The sequence below is a fragment of the Bos indicus genome, chromosome 9 (assembly GCF_029378745.1).
Source record: "Bos indicus isolate NIAB-ARS_2022 breed Sahiwal x Tharparkar chromosome 9, NIAB-ARS_B.indTharparkar_mat_pri_1.0, whole genome shotgun sequence".
In the NCBI taxonomy this organism is placed as follows: domain Eukaryota; kingdom Metazoa; phylum Chordata; class Mammalia; order Artiodactyla; family Bovidae; genus Bos; species Bos indicus.
Window position 1 is genome coordinate 104011391 of NC_091768.1, and position 19779 is coordinate 104031169.

Genomic DNA, 19779 nt, shown 5'->3' on the forward strand with positions numbered 1-19779 from the left:
TCCGCTCTCGTGCTCCCTGGTGTTGCCGACCCCGCGTTCGGTGGCTCAGGTCCTGGCTGAAGTCTGCGAGGACGTGCCGTGGGGACCGAGCCTGCGCCCTGCGCGCGAGGGGAAGCTCTGCAGCCGCCACCGCGAAGTCCAGGACCTGTTCCCACGACCGCGGGCGGGCACGCGCAGCGCGCCGTGGCTTTTAGGCTTTGTTCTGACTGGCCTTCGCCCCTAAAGGAAGTGTCCTCTAGGTGGTTCCTTAGCGATGTGGGAAGTATGTGTGGTGATCAGGCCTCTGGTTCACACTTGAAAATTAGAATTGTAGTTGATATCTTTAGGCCACTTTGATAACGTAAAACTAAATCAAAGGGTCTCATTAACTGGCTGCCTCAGTGGGGTTGCCTCACAATAAAGATTTTACTTTCCTCTCTCAGGGATTTCAGTGTCAATCGATTATCTGTGAGCAGTTTTTAGTACTAGCTGCTACTTGTTGAGTGCTGAGTACTGTGTCCCGGGTGCTTTTCAAGTATTATCTCTGATTACTGCAACCGTAGAAGGTGGTTATGTTTTGCCCCGTTTTACACTGGAAAGTTTCAGGTATGTTAACATTTCCAAGGCAAGAAGTGGAAAAGAGTCTGAGGAAGAATTCAAATTCAGATTATTCTAGCTCTCAAACAAACTCATTTGCATTATCCCATGCCGCTCTGGGCAAGACACTGAAGTACCAAAGAAGACACGGAGGGATACCCACACATACACAAATGCAGGCTTTGGGGCTTCTGGTGGGAGGACAGGCATGTCCCTGAGTGTAACACGCAGAAGAGATATTGTCTTGAGTGGCAGTTAAAGCGTTGCAGCATCTATTATTTGTTGATTTGAGGTTGGATTTTATTTCTTGTTTAACAGCAGGGTCTCTTCTTGTCTAAGACAATATAAACTTAAAAAGTTAACCTATAAGCCAACTTCTAGAATTGCATGTCTGTAGGAGTAGAATGTAGCCATTCCCCAAATCTGAAGGTCTTGGAGCCTTAGAGAGGTCCATTTCAACTCAGGGTGAAAGTGTTAATTGCCCAGTTGTATAGGACTCTCTGCGACCCCATGGACTGTAGCCCATCAGGATGCTCTGTCCATGGGATTCTCCAGGCAAGAGTACTGGAGTGGGTTGCCATTCTTTTCTTCAGGGGATCTTCCCAACCCAGGGATTGAACGTAATTCTTTACCCTCTGAGCCACCAACTGGGGGTAGGAGGAGCCAATAATTCATTTAACTTTTGTTTTTCATTTATCGTGTTCCAGCATCTGCTGTGTCCTGGGCATACAGTGTTGTGTAAGACCTGGTCTCTCTGCTCCAGGATCTTACTGTTTGGTTGAGTCTGAGGGACGACTGTGTTGATCCGGTGTCTACAACCAAAAGAGACTTACAACCTCAGCTGTGAAATTCAGGGCCCACTTTACTAGTGGAATAGATAAGTTTTTGTGCAGAAATATCACTTCTGCCTGTCTCCTGTCACTCCAGAACTTCAGCTCATTCCTTTAGAATTCAAATGCTTTTTTAAAATGCAAGGAGTCCCTTTTGATGTGAATGTAACCTTTTTGAGTTGTATTTTTGTTTTTGTCCAGAGACAGACCACAGGAGTTTTCACACTATGATCAAGTGTTAACTAGGAATAAAATTGTTAACTAGTTATGTGAGGGATAAAGTGAGATCTATGAAAGTGTGGTGGAGACGGCAGCTGCAGGAAGCAGTCACTCCAGAGGACTGAAGGAGCTGAGGGAAGTGGTTGGCATTTTAAAGCTTCAACACTTAGAGGAGAGTCCCTGCATGGCTGAAACTCAGGTCTCTGAGGAGGAAATTGTGCTGCAGAGCTGCATGGAAGAGCCTGGCAAGTAGGATGCAGAGTTCTGAAGGGAAGTCACCGGATGCATGGGGTGTGTTTCTGGTGGGCGTTCTCGGGTGAAGCCAGTCCTGCGGGTGTTGGAAAGATTGCAGACTGGAATCAGCTGCTGCAGCAGGAGGCACTGCAACTGCAGGGCAATGCTCAAAGGAGTGGAAATTACCCAGAAAGGCGCAGGAAGTTGCCAGGCTGCAGGCAGGAGAAGCGAGTGCCCCCTCCCATGCTGTCTTGCAGTGTTCCAAGGAAAGTGTGGTGACTGGCTGAGCGGGTGTCAGCCACAGAGGATTGCCGAATATTCCACACAAATCTTTCAGAGAGTACCTCAATTGCTGGGACCTGAAAGCATTGGTTGACTTCAAGGCTGAGAGCAGGAATGAAGCTTTTGGGGACAGGAAGAGTGGACAGGATAATGGGTGACACTGACGGGGATGGGGGAACTGAAGCCAACTGGCTTCCAAATTAGGAAGCTGCCGAGACTTACTGATGTTGGAAAATGCACACCCCTTAACACATCTCATAAAGACACCAGGTCCTTTGCAGATCTAGAATATGATCTCTCTGCAGTTATTGGGCAATCTTAGCGTAATGTCAGGAGAATTATGAAGAATTGGTTTTTAACTTTTTATGAAAAAGCAGCATGGTTTGCTGCTTTTTAGACTATGTAGGGAGTCGGAATTATGCATTTTGCTCCGTTTTAGCATTATTTAATGTTTAATTCATTTAGTAGCTTGATATTCTATTTTTCTCAGCCCTCATTTAAAAATGCTTATTTTGATAACTTTGGGATAATTTGTGAATGCTGAAAGGAAATGCACTATCCATAAAATATTCTGAGCTTCTGTAAATTCTTATGTTAAAAATACTATGTTTAATAAAATAATATCTTTAAACATTTACTTGAAAATATTTGCATAAGTAATCTTTAGTTAATATTTAATCACAGTGTTTTAATCATATAGTTCTTCTGACATCCAGAAAGTGTTAACACAGTAACTATTCCTGAGTATATTCTATAAGACATAACAGTTTTCCTGTGACTTAAATATATTATAAAGTTAATATTTTCTGTTGAAGAGTGTGTTTTATGTTTTATATTTCAGATATTAGTTGGGGAGCCGATTGCCACCTGTCTTTCTCCTTCAGTGTATGACATGATCTGTAAACTTGGGTTTGAAGTCAGAGAAAGTTGCGACATCAGCAGGATTGTAACTCAAAACGGTGAAGTATGCTGGAAGAAAATTACAGACTGCATGGTTTATACAGAATCAGGTTTGTATTTTGCCTGCAGCCCAAATGCCCATCAATACTGTTCTCTTTAAAATGTCTTAACCTGTAAACTTTCCCTTTCTGACCACTGCTTTTTGGGTTAGAAGATGTTATATTAATAGTACAGGCTTAGCTCAAAGAGAAAAAGAATCGGTGTGGAGAGAGAGGGAGTGAGACCAGAGAAGCGCAGGGGAGTGAGGGGAAAGCTGCAGGTGAGGAGGGGGGTTGGAGGCTGTGTGGGCTGAGGGCTCTCGGCCTGCAGTCCTGGTGGAAAAGGGAAGCAGACAGAAGTCATGAGTTAAGGGTATGGGGTGACCAGTGGTATATACAGTTATTTTACATGTCTTCTGGGCATTCTTGTACCTTTTTTTAAGTAGGGATGTGGACTGGAATATTTTAAAATAGTTGTAAAAATTATAAGCAAACATACTCTGGCCCAGCAGTTCCATCCAGGAGCATACAGGACAGGTCCAGTCACAGGTGTGAGCATGTGCCTGTGGCAGGTGGCTCCTTGAGGCATTCTGTGACAGAGAAGAAAGAAGGGAAGAGCACTGGAAATAGCCAGATGTCAAGCACTATGGGATTGCTCAAACAAATTATGAAGAGTGTGCGCAAGGGAACATTATGCGGGGTGGAAGAGAGTAAGGGGGCCCATCTTTCTGGCCCAGAAATCTCTCTGAGCTATATGGCAGAGCGAAACAATAGGGGCAACATGTAATATTTGCTTGTGTATGTATGAATATTTCTAAATACACTCAAGAAATGTATAACATTTCTTGAAATATGAAAGCTGCTATAGGAAGGAGAACTGGTGCCACGAGAGAGACTTCCACCCTTTTATATTTTTGGGTTGTGAACCGTGTAAATGTTCAGCCAAAACTTACGGAAAAAACCCTCAAACCAAAAATTCATATTATAAATATGTTCCAAAATAATAATAATAATTATAAATTAATGTCATTGGAAATCTGGTCTAATAATGTTACATTAAAAAGTCAGGTTAAAGTATTATATATACAAACTTACATACAGGTAAAGAAATTAAAAAAATATTTTTTGTCTTATTTGAACCTTTCTGTATTTCTCAAACTCTCTGACAGTTTTTCTTTTATAATCAGGTAAACACATATGTAACTTATTTTCCACAACATGAGTATCTTTGTTTTAAGTTCAGTTTAAACTGGTTCTTAATTTTGTTGAAATTTCATCATTGAAGCACTTTGACAATGTAGGCGTTTTCGTCACACAATGCGGAGCTCACTTGCTCTCTCGCCCTTGCAGCCCAGGGTCTGGACCACCCGGAAAGCGTGCGGCTGCTGGGCCCCGTGTGCCAGGCCGTCCACCTGCATCTGTCGTCTCTGCCCGAGGGGCAGTTTGAAATGCGATACGCACCGGCGCTCCAGTGGACAGGTGTTCCAGAGGTTTGGCTTTTGAACAGCAACAAAGTCTTAGAAATGAAAGACTGCAGATTCCACTTAGAGGCCTTTGCTCCTTGCTGATTTTAAAGGGGTATCCTCTGTCCTCTGGGCCCTGGGCTGTGAGAAGGCTTGAGTGTTGCTAGGGAAAGTTGAGCTGTTTGCAAAAGCTGAGAGACATCCTTTGCCCAAAGGAGGTTTCTGGATGCAGTGTCAGGATCAGGGTTCGGGGAGGTGGTTTGGTGCATGGGTGCTGCTGGTCCCAGGACAGAAAAATTGGACAGCTCCAAAAAAAAAAAAAAAGACCTTCCAGACTGATCAAAAGATGTTCTTGAGGCACTGGGACGAGGGGACTTGAGGCGGGGACGCTTGGCTTGTTGAGGGTGGCAGAAGGGAGGTGGGGTAGTTCAAGGTTCAAACTAGCCATTTCCCTTGGCACATTAAATGATTACAATAGAGCAGTAACTATAAAAATCTAACTCTAAAATACTTGGCTTTCCTCATACAGAGTGGCAGGGCCTTCCCTCTCCCTGTGTAGTAGCTCACTTAAGTGGCAGGGTGAGCTGCCTTATTTATGTTTTTAAGACGTAATCAAAATGAGATATAAGATTTAGGTCAAAGTATTTGACTTTCCAGTTTACAGTTATGCCAAATTTATTGCTTTTAATAAACATTTACATAAAGAACTTCCCAAAACCTCCTTTGGTATTCAAATGTTTTTCTTGATTCTTTGTATTTTGTTGTATTTATATAAAAAATGTTTGCCTACACCAACACAGTCATTAAAATATGCTAATTAAATCTTTCAAGGTTTGAATTTCATTAATAAAATTGTGACTTTGAGAAATAATGCTTATTGAACATGAATTCTGACGTGTCTTATTCTAAACAGTTATTTCCTGAAATACTTGGTGCCTTGAGGAGTCCTGAATCTCCCAGTATTTGCCTCAGCCTCATGAAGCTCTCGTCGTGTCTGGAGCGAGCCCTGGGTGATGTGAGTGTGAGGACTCTTTCACTGCTGGCCGCGTAAAGTGTCTGAATGAACAGTAAACTGTTTTGCAGTTTCATTGAGATTTCTAGATTTTAATTATTATTTTCCTGTATAATCACTTGGCACAGATTTTTGAAATATTTTTCTTTTTGAATGATTGTGAGATCAGAAACATCAGTGTCTCCAGTTCTTTCCTCCCCTCATCTGTGCAGACACCTGCTTTGTGGGTGATGTTTTGGTTAATGTGATTTGGCTCATTGTAATACAGTTGTTACACAAGTTTGTTTGAATTTCAGGTATATTTACTGATTGGGAAGGACTGCCCCTTTCTTTTAAGAGATCTGCTCGCATCTGAGGAACTTGCTCAAGTCTTTGGGCAGCCTGTGGTAAGCTTGTCCAGTTAAAACCGATGGAGGAAAAATAGCCCAAAACAATCAATGTTAACTCTATTTTTGTTCCTCAAAAGTTGATACTATGTTAGGAAAAAATTAATTATCTCAGAGATTCAAGCTTACTTTCCTTTCCCAGACCCTTTCCGCCAAAATTGCCATGCTTCCAGCCAAGAGACACACCTCTCTCTTGTCCTGGTGCTAATGTGCTTTGATGATACCCTCTGATGTGATGACCTCAGGTGTAGGAGCCTCTGGTGTAAGAGCTTCTGGTGTGACGAGCAGGTGTGGTGCCTCTGGTGTGACGAACCCATTTTATGACCTCATGTGTAGGGCCTCTGGTGTGATGACGCTGGAGGAATAGCCTCTGATATAGTAACCTCTGGGGGCCAGACAAATGAGTAATTTGAAGTCTATTGATCTCATTGTGTATTATAATAGTAATTCTAGAAGATATAATACTAACTTATTTAAGAGTAAAATTTTAACCCTTTAAAGAGTTCAGTTCAGTTTAGTTCAGTCGCTCAGTCATGTCTGACTGTCTGCAACCCCATGAACTGCAGCACACCAGGCCTCCCTGTCCATCACCAACTCCCAGAGTTTACCCAAACTCATATCCATTGAGTCGGTGATGCCGTCCAGCCATCTCATCCTCTGTCATCCCCTTCTCCTCCTGCCCCCAATCCCTCCCAGCATCAGAGTCTTTTCCAGTGAGTCAACTCTTCACATCAGGTGGCCAAAGTATTGGAGTTTCAGCCTCAGCATCAGTCCTTCCAACGAACACCCAGGACTCATCCCCTTTAGAATAGACTGGTTGGATCTCCTTGCAGTCCAAGGGACTCTCAAGAGTCTTCTCCAACACCACAGTTCAAAAGCATCAATTCTTTGGCACTCGGCTCTCTTCACAGTCCAACTCTCACATCCATACGTGACCACTGGAAAAACCATAGCCCTAACTGGACGGACCTTTGTTGGCAAAGTAATGTCTCTGCTTTTGAATATTCTATCTAGGTTGGTCATAACTTTCCTTCCAAGGAGTAAGCATCTTTTATTACAATTTTATTATTTAAAAAATCAATATTTTTAACACGTGAGAAAGTATACCTTTTGCAGCTACTGAAACTTAAGTTGAAAAAAAATTTAGATGCCAGTTTAAAAATGGGTACTTTTTCAAAGTCTTCTCGAGGCCACATGATCATGATTGTTTAAGACCAGTGAGTAACCTTCAGGCAACTGAATAAGTCAGGTCAAGGTGAAGAAGCAAGCCAGGGTGGTGCCCAGCAGGAGGACGTTTACAGGCGGGACTCACTGAGAAACTGCCGTCAGGGAAGCTTTCCTGCGCTTCCTGGTAGTTCGTTACCCCTGCCAGCTTAGGGTCATCGCCTTTGGTGGAGCGTGTGGACTGAAGTACAGACTGCTTGTCGTCACACTGAACTCCGAAATCCCGTGTTTTGCTCTGTCCTCGGTTTTCTGCCTGTGTTGTGCAGTGAGGCTTCTGTCCACCCACAGCCCTTGCAGCTCCCAGGTAATTTTCCTAGATCCTTGGCATATATACTTGTAATTTCCCAGATGGTATGAACAATTAATTTAAAATAATAGTAAATTTTAAGGAAGTAATATTTAATTATTAATGTTGTTATAGTTATTGATATTTAATTAAGTTCATGTTGAAGTATTTTAAGTTAGTGTGAGAGCCAGGACTACTTGGAGTAGCACAGAAGGGCTGGCTGTCAGACGTTCTGGTGCTGAGTTAAAACCCCTTGTGTGAGTTCCTGCCCCTGGGGGCATTCAGAGCACCTGTCTCCCCTTCCCCCCGAGTCTGCAGGTGAATGAAGCAGCTTCAGTCCTTTTGTGAGTCTCTGGGAGTCTCAACTCCTCTTTCTTGCGACACGGGTCTGAGTCCTCTTAGTCTCTGAGCAGCTTCCGTGTGTTCTGAATCTCCTGTAACGCGTGGTGCTGCACACCCAGAGAATGCTCAGGGAAGGTGTTAGTGTTGGAGCTGGACAAGCAGGATCCTTGTACTGGAGGGTCTTCACTTTGTGTTGATGGGTAGGAGGATGGAGCAGGTGAATGGAGAGCTTCACGTCAGACAGGAGGCCGAGCCTTGTTGCTCAGCTGCCTGCCGTGCAGTCTCATCCGTCGTTTGCCATGGAGTTGTCTTATCTACCGACGGGGCCTCTCAACGTGTGGCCTGGAAGCGGTGTGTCCTGGGGGGTCCCATCCACTTGTGGCTCTGGGGCCTCTGCACCCCTGGTCTCACCCCTCCCTGCCGTACGCCTCTCACGTGTGTGGCGCGAGTACAGCATCTCCCTCAGAGGGCGTCCCCAGGGCGAGCGAGTAAGGAATACGAGCAGAAAGCGTCTGGCGTGAGTGCTCGGCTCACACGGGTTCGTTCCTGTGGGCTTCCGTGCTCTGCACTCGTGGTGCCCTCGGTTCCGGGGAGGAAAGCTCACGTGGTCCCAGCTGGGTTGGCTCCTGAGTAACCCCGTGCCCTGCCCCCCCCAGATGGACGTGCTCAAGGTCTTCGTGGGCTCTCCGCGCGGGCTCAACCTCCGCAACGTCCTGTGGCACGGCTTCGCAGCCCCTCAGGAGGTTCCGCCCAAGTAGGTGCTCGGGGAGGCATGCGCGCGCTTTCTTCATATGCTGAGAAGTTTGTTTTGTTTTGAATTTCATATCACGGAAAGATGTGTTTTAAGATAAATAAGAGAGTTTGGGTTCAGGATGTTGAAGACAAAGCTGGATGTTAGTGGCCAAATGGCTGCTGTGGTGATCGGGTTACGATTTCACTGACTTACTCTCAGCAGCGGAAGTGGTGACATGCACAGCTTCCAGTGGGTGGCGTCCTGGGTTTCAGCTCACCGGTTCCTGAGAGGTCACTGGTCCTCTGGGCCACTGCACAGCTTCATCCCCACAGCCAGTGGGATTTTCTGAAATTTGATACTGTTTTGCTTTTTAATTTTAAACTTTTTTTTTCTAAGTAGAGCTTTTCATATGTGTGCTGGGTTCGTGTTTCTGACAGATGTCTGTGCTCTTTCCCACTAGATACTGCTCAATGATGGTGCTGCTGACAGCAGGACTGGGTCAGCTACTGACCGGCTTCCTTCAACAGACGAACTTCACATTGGCACATCGACCTTTCGTGACTCTTACGAGCCTAGAGGATTTGATCGTTTTTCCTGGCAAGTACCAATTTCACGTTTTTCTTTGACTCTGTCTTTGTAAAGGTGTTTATAGCGTTATTAAGCAGGACTGAGACTCGAGCTCTGTGGGAGGAATAGTTACTCTCCAGGGGCAATATGCCTTTGAAAGTTTCACGAAGAACCTCTTAAACTTTGCCACATAAATCCTCACCTCTTCGCATGGTGCCCCCAGGTTTGGCACCGGGAGTCTGACGATCACGGCTACATGAATCAGTGTTAATATTATTGGTGAATAATATTAATAATGTTGATCAATATTAATAATACTAATCAACATGAACCAGCATTGGTAAAATCGGTGTCTCGTGCAGACGTGTGGCTTGGGCCATCTGTGGCGTGCACTCCCTCCTCTCGGCTCTCTTGCTCAGCTCTCTTAATGGCGAGGCCAGAAGTGCCCCTGGTGTAAGTGCTCTCCTGTGCCATCCTGGGACTTCCCTGGTGGCTCAGTGGAAAGAACCCATCTGCCAGCCCAGGAGACGAGGATTCAGTCTCTGGGTTGGGAAGATCCCCTGGAGAAGGAAATGGCAGCCCACTCCAGTATTCTTGCCTGGGAAATGCCATTGTCAGAGAAGCCTGGGGCTGCAGTCCACGGGGTGACCAAGAGCTGGGCACAATCTAGCAACTGAACAGCAACAAATATCACCTTTTTTTTTTTTCACGTCGCAGTCTTAGCAGGTTAGTGAGGTTGACGACACAGGACTTCAAGAGAACAGATAAACGCTGTGTCTGCTCCAGGCCCATTCCTTTTCCTGTCTGGAGGTAGACATGCCGTGTCTGTACTTGCTGATGTAAACCCTGGTGGGAAGAGCACACAGCATCTTGGCCCCAGTGGTCTTAGCCTTTTGGTATCATGGAATCTTTTGGTCGTCTGGTGACTGCCAACAGCATATATTTTTTAAGACTTGACTTGTGTAGAGCAGTTTTAAGTTTACAACAGAATCAGGAAGGAGGTGCAGAGGTTTCCCCACCGGTCTCCCTTGTCAGCGTCTCTCACCAGGTGGGACGTCGGTTGCCACGGATGGATGAGCCGACATGGACACGGCATGGTCACCTTAAGTCCGGAGTTTACCTTTGGGTTCACTCTTACTTCCTGTATCTTTGGAAGATGTATTTTCTTGGTCAGCGTGGTCAACCAGTTGCCCCTGAACTCTTCTGCTCACACAGTTTCAGCCTCTGTGTGGGGGCCCAGGGGTCGCCCTGGGCCCTCACATGGTCACCTGCCGCCCTGGCCTCATTCAGGTAGCCTCTCTCTTAGACGGCACACATTGCCCATGGTCCGTCTTCTTAAAGAGGTCGGCCCAGTGGCATGACTCCCTAAGTGTGTTCACGCCTTTTTTCCACTGATCAGTGTGATTGTGCTTAAAAATGTTTGCTGTTTTACAGATGTTACATCTGAGGTGCTTTCAGTATTAGAAGAAGTGATGAAGAAGTCCACGTTTATACTGAAAATCATGTTGCCATATTGGGAAGTTGCATTAACCAAGTTAAAGTCTCACAGGTACCTGCAGTGTGGCTTTACAGAGTGGCCACTGGTGGTCTGGAGGCCAGGCCTTCCTAGAAGCCTCTGCCTCCCGTACTGTGCTGCTGTTGGAGTAAAAGCGAACAGGAGTCGACCCGAGCATAAATTATCTTCCTGTAATTAATTGAAAGGCATCTTGTAATTGTGTTTTAAACATTTTTTTGTTTTTTGGTACAGTTTTATATAGTTAATAATGATAATTATTTTAATTTAATTTTTATTTTAGAAATTAAGAAATCATTTTGGCTGCTCTGCACACCTCGCAGGACCCCAGTTCCCTGATCAGGGATTGAGCCCGGGCCATGGCTGTAGAAACCCAGGGTCCTAACCACTCGGCCACCAAGGAGCGCCCCAATAGTTACTTTTTTGAATGGACTTACTAATATTTTTCAAGCTCTTACTGTGACTGAAACACGATGTGCAGTGTTAGAGAATCAGGACAGAGGTTGTCAGTTGCCTCTGTTCCCCGGGGAGCAGGCCCTGAGTGTTGGTCTGGGAGGTCAGCGGGCTCCACTTCTCTCCCCGTTACTCTGTCCTGATGCAGACACTTGATTGGAAACCGTGAGAGCCCACTGGCACCCTGGTGTCTGAGTACTTTCTAGATGAAACAAGTTTGGCAGGTATTTGGCGACATTCTGTTCTGCTGCAGCTTCTAAAATGTCTCATCATCATTAAAACACCAGAAGACAGTTGTATTGTCGCTCACCCGTGAGACCTGACTCTGCTTCTGTTTCTCGTGTTAGTGAGTGACGCCACCCTCGCTGCTTTGGACACACGTGGGGAACCCTGGAAAGCAGCACCCTTATCATTATGGTGTTAGCGCCAGAGTTTACCTTTAAAACATGAAGTTTCACTGCTTTCCTTCAATTTCACAGGTTTGCTGACTGTGCCATATTGTTGTTGATGCAGCTGGAGACTGGACTTAGGAGGGTGTTTGCTGAAGTTAACGAATGTCCAAAGAGGCTTCTCACTGCTGAGGTACGCATGCCTGGTGGTCGCCTGCTCGCCTGCCTGGTGGTCGGTGCTGCTGGCTGCTGCTGTGCTGACGGTTTTCTGTCCCTAATTAAAGTTTTTACCATCTTGTTTTTGTTTATCGTTAAATGAATTTTCTCGCAAGAACTTTCTTTGGAAGGCTTGACTGTCATTTTTTGTGGTTTCCTATTTTGATTTTGTATGATTTATATTTATCTGTGAGTCTTCCCTTATGGCTCAGCTCATAAAGAATCTGACTGTGGTGTGGGAGGCCTGGGTTGGGAAGATCCCTGGAGAAGGGAAAGGCTACCCACTCCAGTATTCTGGCCTGGAGAATTCCATGGACTGTATAGTCCATGAGGTTGCAAAGAGTCAGACACAACTGGGCAGGATAAAAATGGGAAAAAAAAATTTCCAAGTCGTTTTTTAAACTTAATGATGTCATAAAAGTGGTTGGTGCTCATGCTTTCTCTGTAGCCATGGTTACTGGTGTGCTATTGCAACCCCACAAGGTGGGCATGGGTGGTCTGCAGCTTGCCTTCTCTGAAGAGCCTGCTTCCTTTTGGCCAGAGCTGCCAGTGGGGCTTAGAGATGCCTTTGAGTGGCCGTGCCCTAGTGGGCTATGGGAGAATGCATTAGCTAGGGGAAAGGGAGAATATCTATTGTGGGACGAGCACAAGCATCTGCCCTACCTGGTGTTCTTGTTTCTTTCCCTAGTTTGTCTTCCTCTTTTTTCCCGGTAAATAGGCATTCCTCAAAAAACCCTGCTCTCAGCCCTCTACTCCTCTTTATATGCATCCCCTGGGAGAGCTCACATAATCCAGTGTCTGAGCTGTGACCTGTGTGGGAGCAACACCAGTCAGAAAATACTCCGAAACTAACGGAAATGAGAGCCCCACATGGCACGAGTTGTTGATGCCGCTAAAGCAGTGCTGAGAGGGGGGTTCAGCGCGTTAAATCCAGCCGTCTTCAAGGCATTCTTTCTCACTCACGGTTCTTTGATCTCCTGTGGTATGTTTGCACCTGTTTGTTGAATATGTTCGTAGGTGCTTCCCCAGCTCCCAGACTTACTTTATTTCAAAAGAGGCATTTTTCTTCTTCCACAAGTTTGTTCTCTGATATTCCTTACTATCCTTATTCCACACATGATCTTGCCCCTCCTACCGTCTTGTCTGGGCTTCTCCTTCGTCCCTGGACATGGGTGTCTTTTTTCGGTGGGCTCCAGCATCCTCCTGTCGGCAGTGGTTCAGCGGTGAGCCGCAGTTTTGGAGTTCTCGCAGGAGAAGATGAGCGCACGTCTTTCTACTCCGCCATCTGCTGACGTGCAAAAAACTAAGATCTTGGCATCTGGTCCCATCACTTCATGGAAATAGATGGGGAAACAATGGAAACAGTGACAGACTTTATTGGGCTCCAAAATCACTGCAGATGGTGACTGCAGCCATGAAATTAAAAGATGCTTGCTCCTTGGAACAAAAGCTATGACCAACCTAGACAGCATATTAAAAAGCAGAGACATTACTTTGCTGACAAAGGTCCGTCTAGTCAAAGTTATGGTTTTTCCAGTAGTCATGTATGGATGTCAGAGATGGACCATAAAGAAGGCTGAGCCCCGAAGAATTGATGCTTTTGAACTGTGTGTTGGAGAAGACTCTTGAGAGTCCCTTGGACTGCAAGGAGATCCAACCAGTCCATCCTAAAGGAGATCAGTCCTGCATATTCATTGGAAGGACTGATGTTGAAGCTGAAACTCCAATACTTTGGCCACCTGATGCGAAGAGCTGGCTCATTTGAAAAGACCCTGATGCTGGGAAAGATTGAAGGCGGGAGGAGAAGGGGATGACAGAGGATGAGATGGTTGGATGGCATCACTGACTCGATGGACATGAGTTTGAGAAGGCTCCGGGAGTTGTTGAAGGACAGGGAGGCCTGGCATGCTGTGATTCATGGAGTTGCAAAGAGTCAGACATAACTCTGTCCTCTTCATGGCTCTGCATCCAGCTTCGGCGCCAACTGTGCTCCGCTTGTCCTCCATCCTCCTGTGCGTCACCCTGCTAGTCGGTCCTGCCCCTGATTTATCCCATGGTCCATCAGTGCTCGGCCTCGCTGGCTCGTATCTTGCTCACCTGAGCTTGTGTCTCACAGGTCTTCGTGCTTCTCCTCCTCCTCTAATCACACTGCCACTGATTATTTGCTAAGTTTATGAGTATTCCTGTGTCTTCTATGAACCCATCTGCTTAAAAGCCTTTCATGACTTCCAGCACCTGATTGCACTGCTCACGTTTCTGCATGGTTTAAAGGATCTCAGAGTCTGGCCCCAGCCTTCTGCACTTTGTTCTCTACTTGATTTCACCAGCATCATTTAGACTCCTTGCCAGTTCCTGGACATGCACACCTTTCCTCTTCCTTGCCTGCTGTTCCCTGCGTGGCCACTTGGGGCCACAGGGGTGACCTCCCAGAGCCTTGTCTACTCAGCGCTAACACTGCTTTCCTCTGCACTACTTCTGTCTCATCTGGAGCTGGCTCTGCTCAGCGCTAACACTGCTTCCCTCTGCTCTGCCTCTGTCTCATCTGGAGCTGGCTCTGCTCAGCGCTAACACTGCTTCCCTCTGCTCTGCCTCTGTCTCATCTGGAGCTGGCTCTGCTCAGCGCTAACACTGCTTCCCTCTGCTCTGCCTCTGTCTCATCTGGAGCTGGCTCTGCTCAGCGCTAACACTGCTTCCCTCTGCTCTGCCTCTGTCTCATCTGGAGCTGGCTCTGCTCAGCGCTAACACTGCTTCCCTCTGCACTCTGCCTCTGTCTCATCTGGAGCTGGCTCTGCCCTGCGTTTTGTAGAGGCCTCTGTGTCACCCTTGGGCCTGGGATGCCCATACTTGGTCTGCTGGTGCCCGCTGGTGCCCACACCCAGTGCCTCTCACTGGGCTCTGCCCAGCCCAGTGTCATGGAGTGAAGCCTGGCCTTCAGTGGAAAGAGCTGGAGCCCCAGTGTCAGCTCTCATTCGAGTGTTCTTAGAATTGACTTCATGGTGTCCTGGCCACTCAGTGCATGACGCTGTGGTTCATGAATTTGGTCATTTCGTTGTCATTTCACTGCACAAGTAGATACTGTGGCTGTTTCTGCAGAGGATACAGTTTATCAAATAATATCTTAAATTTTAGCCCAGACTTTTATCCAGAATAAACCTAACATCAGTACTGATGAGTGAGTGATAGTCACTCAGTCCTAACTGCCTGTTCACGACCCCATGGGCTGTACCTGGCTCCTCTGTCCATGGAATTCTCCAGTCAAGAATACTGGAGTTGGGTGCCATTTCCTTCTCCAGGGGATCTTCCCAACCCAGGGATTGAACCTGGGTCTCCTGCAGTGCAGGCAGTTTCTTAAGCGTCTGAGCCACCAAGGAAAGCTACTTTTCCCAGAGGGATGGTATGGGGAGGGAGGTGGGATGGGGGTTCAGGATTGGAACATGTGTATACCCGTGGCAGATTCATGTTGATGTATGGCAAAACCAATACAATATTGTAAAGTAATTAGCCTCCAATTAAAATAAATAAATTTAAATTAAAAAAAATAAAAAATAAAGAGACATTTCTAAGTATAAAGACAGGTCAACTTAAAAAGTATCAGCAAATACATGCTTGACTTTATCTTATATTCTGTAGACAGTACATTAGAATATGTAATGAATCCATATACCTTTTCCAAACAACCGAGACAGAAGTAGCAATAAAGTTATAAATGACAGTCATCAAACAGATGAAATAAGTTAGATGAAGCTTCTCTCTCAAAGACATGGGGACTGGGCAAGTGGTCAGGAAGGAAATACAATGTGCTTTTAACTTTGTATGAAAAATAATGTTTATACAGTTTACTTATAAGGCGATATACAAATGAAAATACTTTGTAAAACTATAAATTGCTTTTGCAAATTCTATGATTATTTTATGGCATAAGATCTCTTCAGAGTCAATGGAGGTTGTGAAGATGAATGAGACTTTGTGACTTTTTAGAAGCTTATGTGTATTAGGGGTGCAAGAGACGATATTTATACCAATTCTGTAAAACAAGATAGAAGTTAATTTCCATCATTTATGGAGATGAGTGAGAAGTTCAGTCTTTTTGAGGAAGTGGTAGGGATATTTAGTAGGCAGTTGAATACTTAGAATAGAGCTCAGGGGAGATTTTAGCATCAGCAGAACAGGCTTTAGAGCCATCTGCACAGTAATACATGTTGAAGAATATTTGATAATATTAAAATGAAAATCTGTTATTAAGCATTAATAAGTGCAACATGCTTTTTGGGTGCTCGACCTCCTCACAATACTGATTTTAGCATGCTGTGTGTAAAATCGTGTTGACTTCCCCAGAAGCCTTTGAGATGGGCGTTCCTCACTTCTGGTTTAGCAGAGAAACTGGGGTGTGTGAAGGTCCTTGGGGTTTCACGTGCAGAAGGTGCTGAAGTTGGGATTGGAACGTCGAGGCAGTCTGGCCCCGAACTACATCTGTAAACCCTGCTGTGCCAGTTACTCAAGAAGTGTGAAAGGCACGGGCTGCTTGTTGGAGAAAATACTTGATTGTGCTCACTTGCACACAAATACCAGCCATCAGTAGAGGTGCTCTGTGTGTGAGTAGTGATTTGTGAAGCTGTGGGATCCTGAATTGCTGAGCGTGTGAGGGCGATAGTCTCATGGGGCTTGCCTGCCAGGATCACTGTATCTTCATGCCTTGTGTATCGTGTTTATGTTGTCAGCCACGTCCTTCCCAAAGTGTTGCTAGATAAAGTTTTATTTACAAATGAAGGCTTCATACTTGTGTCCCTGTGCTAGAATTTTTTCCTGCTTTGAATAATGTCACATGACTTGTGTTTTGCTTTAATTATTTATTTTCTTTCCTTTTCTGAAGTCAACAGTTCTTTATACTACCTTCGATGAAGTAAGTAAACTTCTAAGATATCTTGAGATAAACAGAACGTTGCATTTGTTTAAAATAAAAATTAAAATATAAAATTAAAAATCAAATTAATTTGATTTTAATTAAAATTAAATCAATCAAATTAAAAACCATAAATCATATGCTCGCAGGAAAATATTGAGGACATAATATGCTTATGCTTACTCACATAAGCAGAAAAAAAGAAAAAGCTGATGATAGTGTTGAGTATAGCTTTCCGGCTAATTAGTAATTATGGAAAGGCCACAAAATACATGTACACACATGTATATATGTGTAAACGCACCATGTACAGTGTTTGCAGGTATACATAAACACATATATACACATATACACAAACTACCCATAAACACACACATACATACACGCACACATGAGTATGTGTTAGTTGCTCAGTTGTGTCCGACTCTTTGTGACTCCATGGACTGTAGCCCACCAGGCCCCAGGCTCCATGGAATTCTCCAGGCAAGAATACTGGAGTGGGTTGCCATTCCCTTCTCCAGGGGATCTTCCTGACCCAGGTATTGAACCTGGGTCTCCTGCATTGCAGGTGGATTCTTTACCATCTGAGCCACCAGGGAAGCCCGTATATGCACATACATATACATGAATATATATAAGCACATATACACACCTAGACACATGTAAACACATGAACACATACATTCACACAGTTAAGAACACGTATATATATCTTCTTAAACTCATTATATTGGTTAAGAAGACCTTTCTTAAATAGGTGGTTGCTACTTTAAGACTGTTCTTATTTAATCTGCTTTGGACTTAACCCATGTCATGCCACATGTATAGGATGTTTTGATACTGACTTAACCCATGTCATGCCACATGTATAGGATGTTTTGATACTGACTTAACCCATGTCATGCCACATGTATAGGATGTTTTGATACTGACTTAACCCATGTCATGCCACATGTATAGGATGTTTTGATACTGAAAGTTCTGTGTGTGTATATGTGTATACCAGTTAATCATTTTACTTCCTTTTGCTGTTTTAGATATTGGCAAAACACTTGAATGATGGTAAAATCAACCAACTTCCTCTTTTCCTGGGAGAGCCTGCAATGGTAAAGTGTCAGGCATTTATAATTTAATACCCTGCTACTTACCAATATGATTAGATCTTCTCAAAAATGACATTAATTTTGTCTTGTTTCCTGCCCAGAAGTGCTTCTGGAGCATTCACACGTCTGAATTCCACTGTCTTTGCAGCCGACGCTGGCTGAGCTCTGAGCAAGCTCAGGTCCTGTGCTTCATGCTGATTATTCAGACGTCCTTTCCCTAGGACCTGACGACTTAGTCACCCTGGTCCTGACAGTGTTTGAACTTGTGGGTTCTGTGAGTTTACTGATGAAACGTGTCACAGTGTTAGTCGTTCAGTCACGTCCGTCTCTCTGTGAGCCTATGGACTGTATGTGCGTAGCCCACCAGGCTCCTCTGTCCATGGGATTCTCTAGGCAAGAATACTGGAGTGGGTAGCCGTTCCCTTCTCCAGAGGATCTTCCTGGCTCAGAGATAGAACCCAGGTCTCCTGCATCGCAGGCGGATTCTCTACCATCGGAGCCAGCAGGGAGCCCGTCTGTGCTGATAGCAGGGGCTCTGTCTGCTTTGTTAACAGTAAAGTCGGATGTGACTAGTAAGATGGAGTGTTGGATGAGAAGATAATTTTTTAGAACTGTTTCTATTTGTCAAATTTTTGTATTTTATGAGGATATTGCAGTGACTTCTTTGGACTGTAAATAGAATTTTTATATTTTTTAACTGGGAGTCAGCTGTGTGACATCAGTCACTCCTTTCTGCTACCAGGAAGTTAGCATGATTGAACTCGTTTATCTTCATCTTGAATCTCTCTGACTCCTCTGTCCAGCGGCAGTTTGCCTGAATCAGAAAATTTGGTTTTCTGACTCTTTTTCCTCTGCCTGTGGAAGAGTTCTTGAACGTTTGCCATTAAGAAAACAGCCGTGTCTTCACAGGGCTTCAAAAATAAAAGGGTGATCTGAGAAAGGACATGTGAGAAAGAGGGACGAGGGGAAAGAAAACCGGTGTTGTCGTGAGCACAGCTGTGGATTCCAGGTGTGGTCAACACAGTCCTCGTCCTTCGGGGGGTGAGGCTGGGAATGGTGCTGTTGCCGAGCACTGGGGCCGTGCAGGCAGCTCTGCAGCCCTGGTGCCGGTCCTCTGGTGCTGCTGCCGGGCACTGGGGCCATGCAGGCAGCTCTGCAGCCCTGGTGCCCGGTCCTCTGGTGCTGCTGCCGAGCACTGGGGCCGTGCAGGCGGCTCTGCAGCCCTGGTGCCCGGTCCTCTGGTGCTGCTGCCGAGCACTGGGGCCGTGCAGGCGGCTCTGCAGCCCTGGTGCCCAGTCCTCTGGTGCTGCTGCCGAGCACTGGGGCTGCGCAGGCAGCTCTGCAGCCCTGGTGCCCAGTCCTCTGGACTTGCCAGGTTCTTGTCAGCCTGCCTAGGAATGGGTGCAGAAACACGGCTCCCGGGAGATCCAGCCTGAGCAGTAGGGCTCCTGCCTGAGGTTGTGGGGTGCAGTTCCAGAGAACAGGGCTTCCCAGGAGCATCCTGCCTCGGGTAGCAGGGTGCTGATACACAGAAGGGAGGTCCCACAGGAGAACGCAGCAGAGGCGGCGGGTGTAGGAGAAGCCGAGGGATCCCGGGTGACTTGGTGCTTGTCTGCTCTGTGACCTTGACTGACTCTCTCTTCCAGGCTCACTTTTCCGTAATGAACACTGCTGCTTCGGCTTGCCCTTTCTAGGCCTTCAGACTTCCTTCTTTCTGCTGAGAATACTAACCACATATTTTTTGTGTCCTTTTTTTGGTAGGAATTTCTCTGGGATTTCCTAAACCATCAGGAGGGTCCCCGTCTAAGAGATCGGTTAAGCCATGGGGAAGTCAGTTTACCTGAATTTCCGAAAGAAGCAGCCAGTCAGCTGCTTGCGTTTTGCTTTGTCCTTTTACTCAGATTTATCGATGAAGATCTGTTAGCAGTGTTTAAGGTAATGTGTAGGGAAGAAGATGTTTCATTAGGTTCACTTCTTTCAGTTGAGAGGGAATGGAGTTGTTTCCAAATGTAATTAGTTATATTTTAATTATCTTTTGTTTTAATTTATTTGAGTTACGGCTTGCCTGCATCTGAACAGATTACTTGTGGACATGTATTCTCTATAACAAATA

At 45.5% G+C, this 19779-nt stretch overlaps 1 protein-coding gene across 13 annotated transcripts in view; it reads left to right on the forward strand.

Annotated features, from left to right (window-relative positions):
• Positions 1-19779, forward strand: part of ERMARD (ER membrane associated RNA degradation) — a 29088-nt gene that overhangs the window by 189 nt on the left and 9120 nt on the right. For 2 of the 13 annotated variants that reach the window (XR_011568605.1, XM_070796576.1), the window contains exons 2-12: positions 2983-3151; positions 4430-4569; positions 5456-5557; positions 5851-5940; positions 8449-8546; positions 8986-9122; positions 10527-10641; positions 11538-11640; positions 16534-16563; positions 17601-17669; positions 19428-19601. Coding sequence is in view for 12 of the 13 variants with exons in the window: in XM_070796576.1 (XP_070652677.1) it covers positions 2983-3151; positions 4430-4569; positions 5456-5557; positions 5851-5940; positions 8449-8546; positions 8986-9122; positions 10527-10641; positions 11538-11640; positions 16534-16563; positions 17601-17669; positions 19428-19601 (1227 nt within the window). In the remaining variant the exon portion in view is untranslated. Of the gene's footprint in view, positions 1-122; positions 3152-4429; positions 4570-5455; positions 5558-5850; positions 5941-8448; positions 8547-8985; positions 9123-10526; positions 10642-11537; positions 11641-16533; positions 16564-17600; positions 17670-19427; positions 19602-19779 lie in introns of those variants that run through there. The other 11 variants (XM_019967713.2, XM_070796578.1, XM_070796581.1 and 8 more) reach the window with 11 other exon arrangements.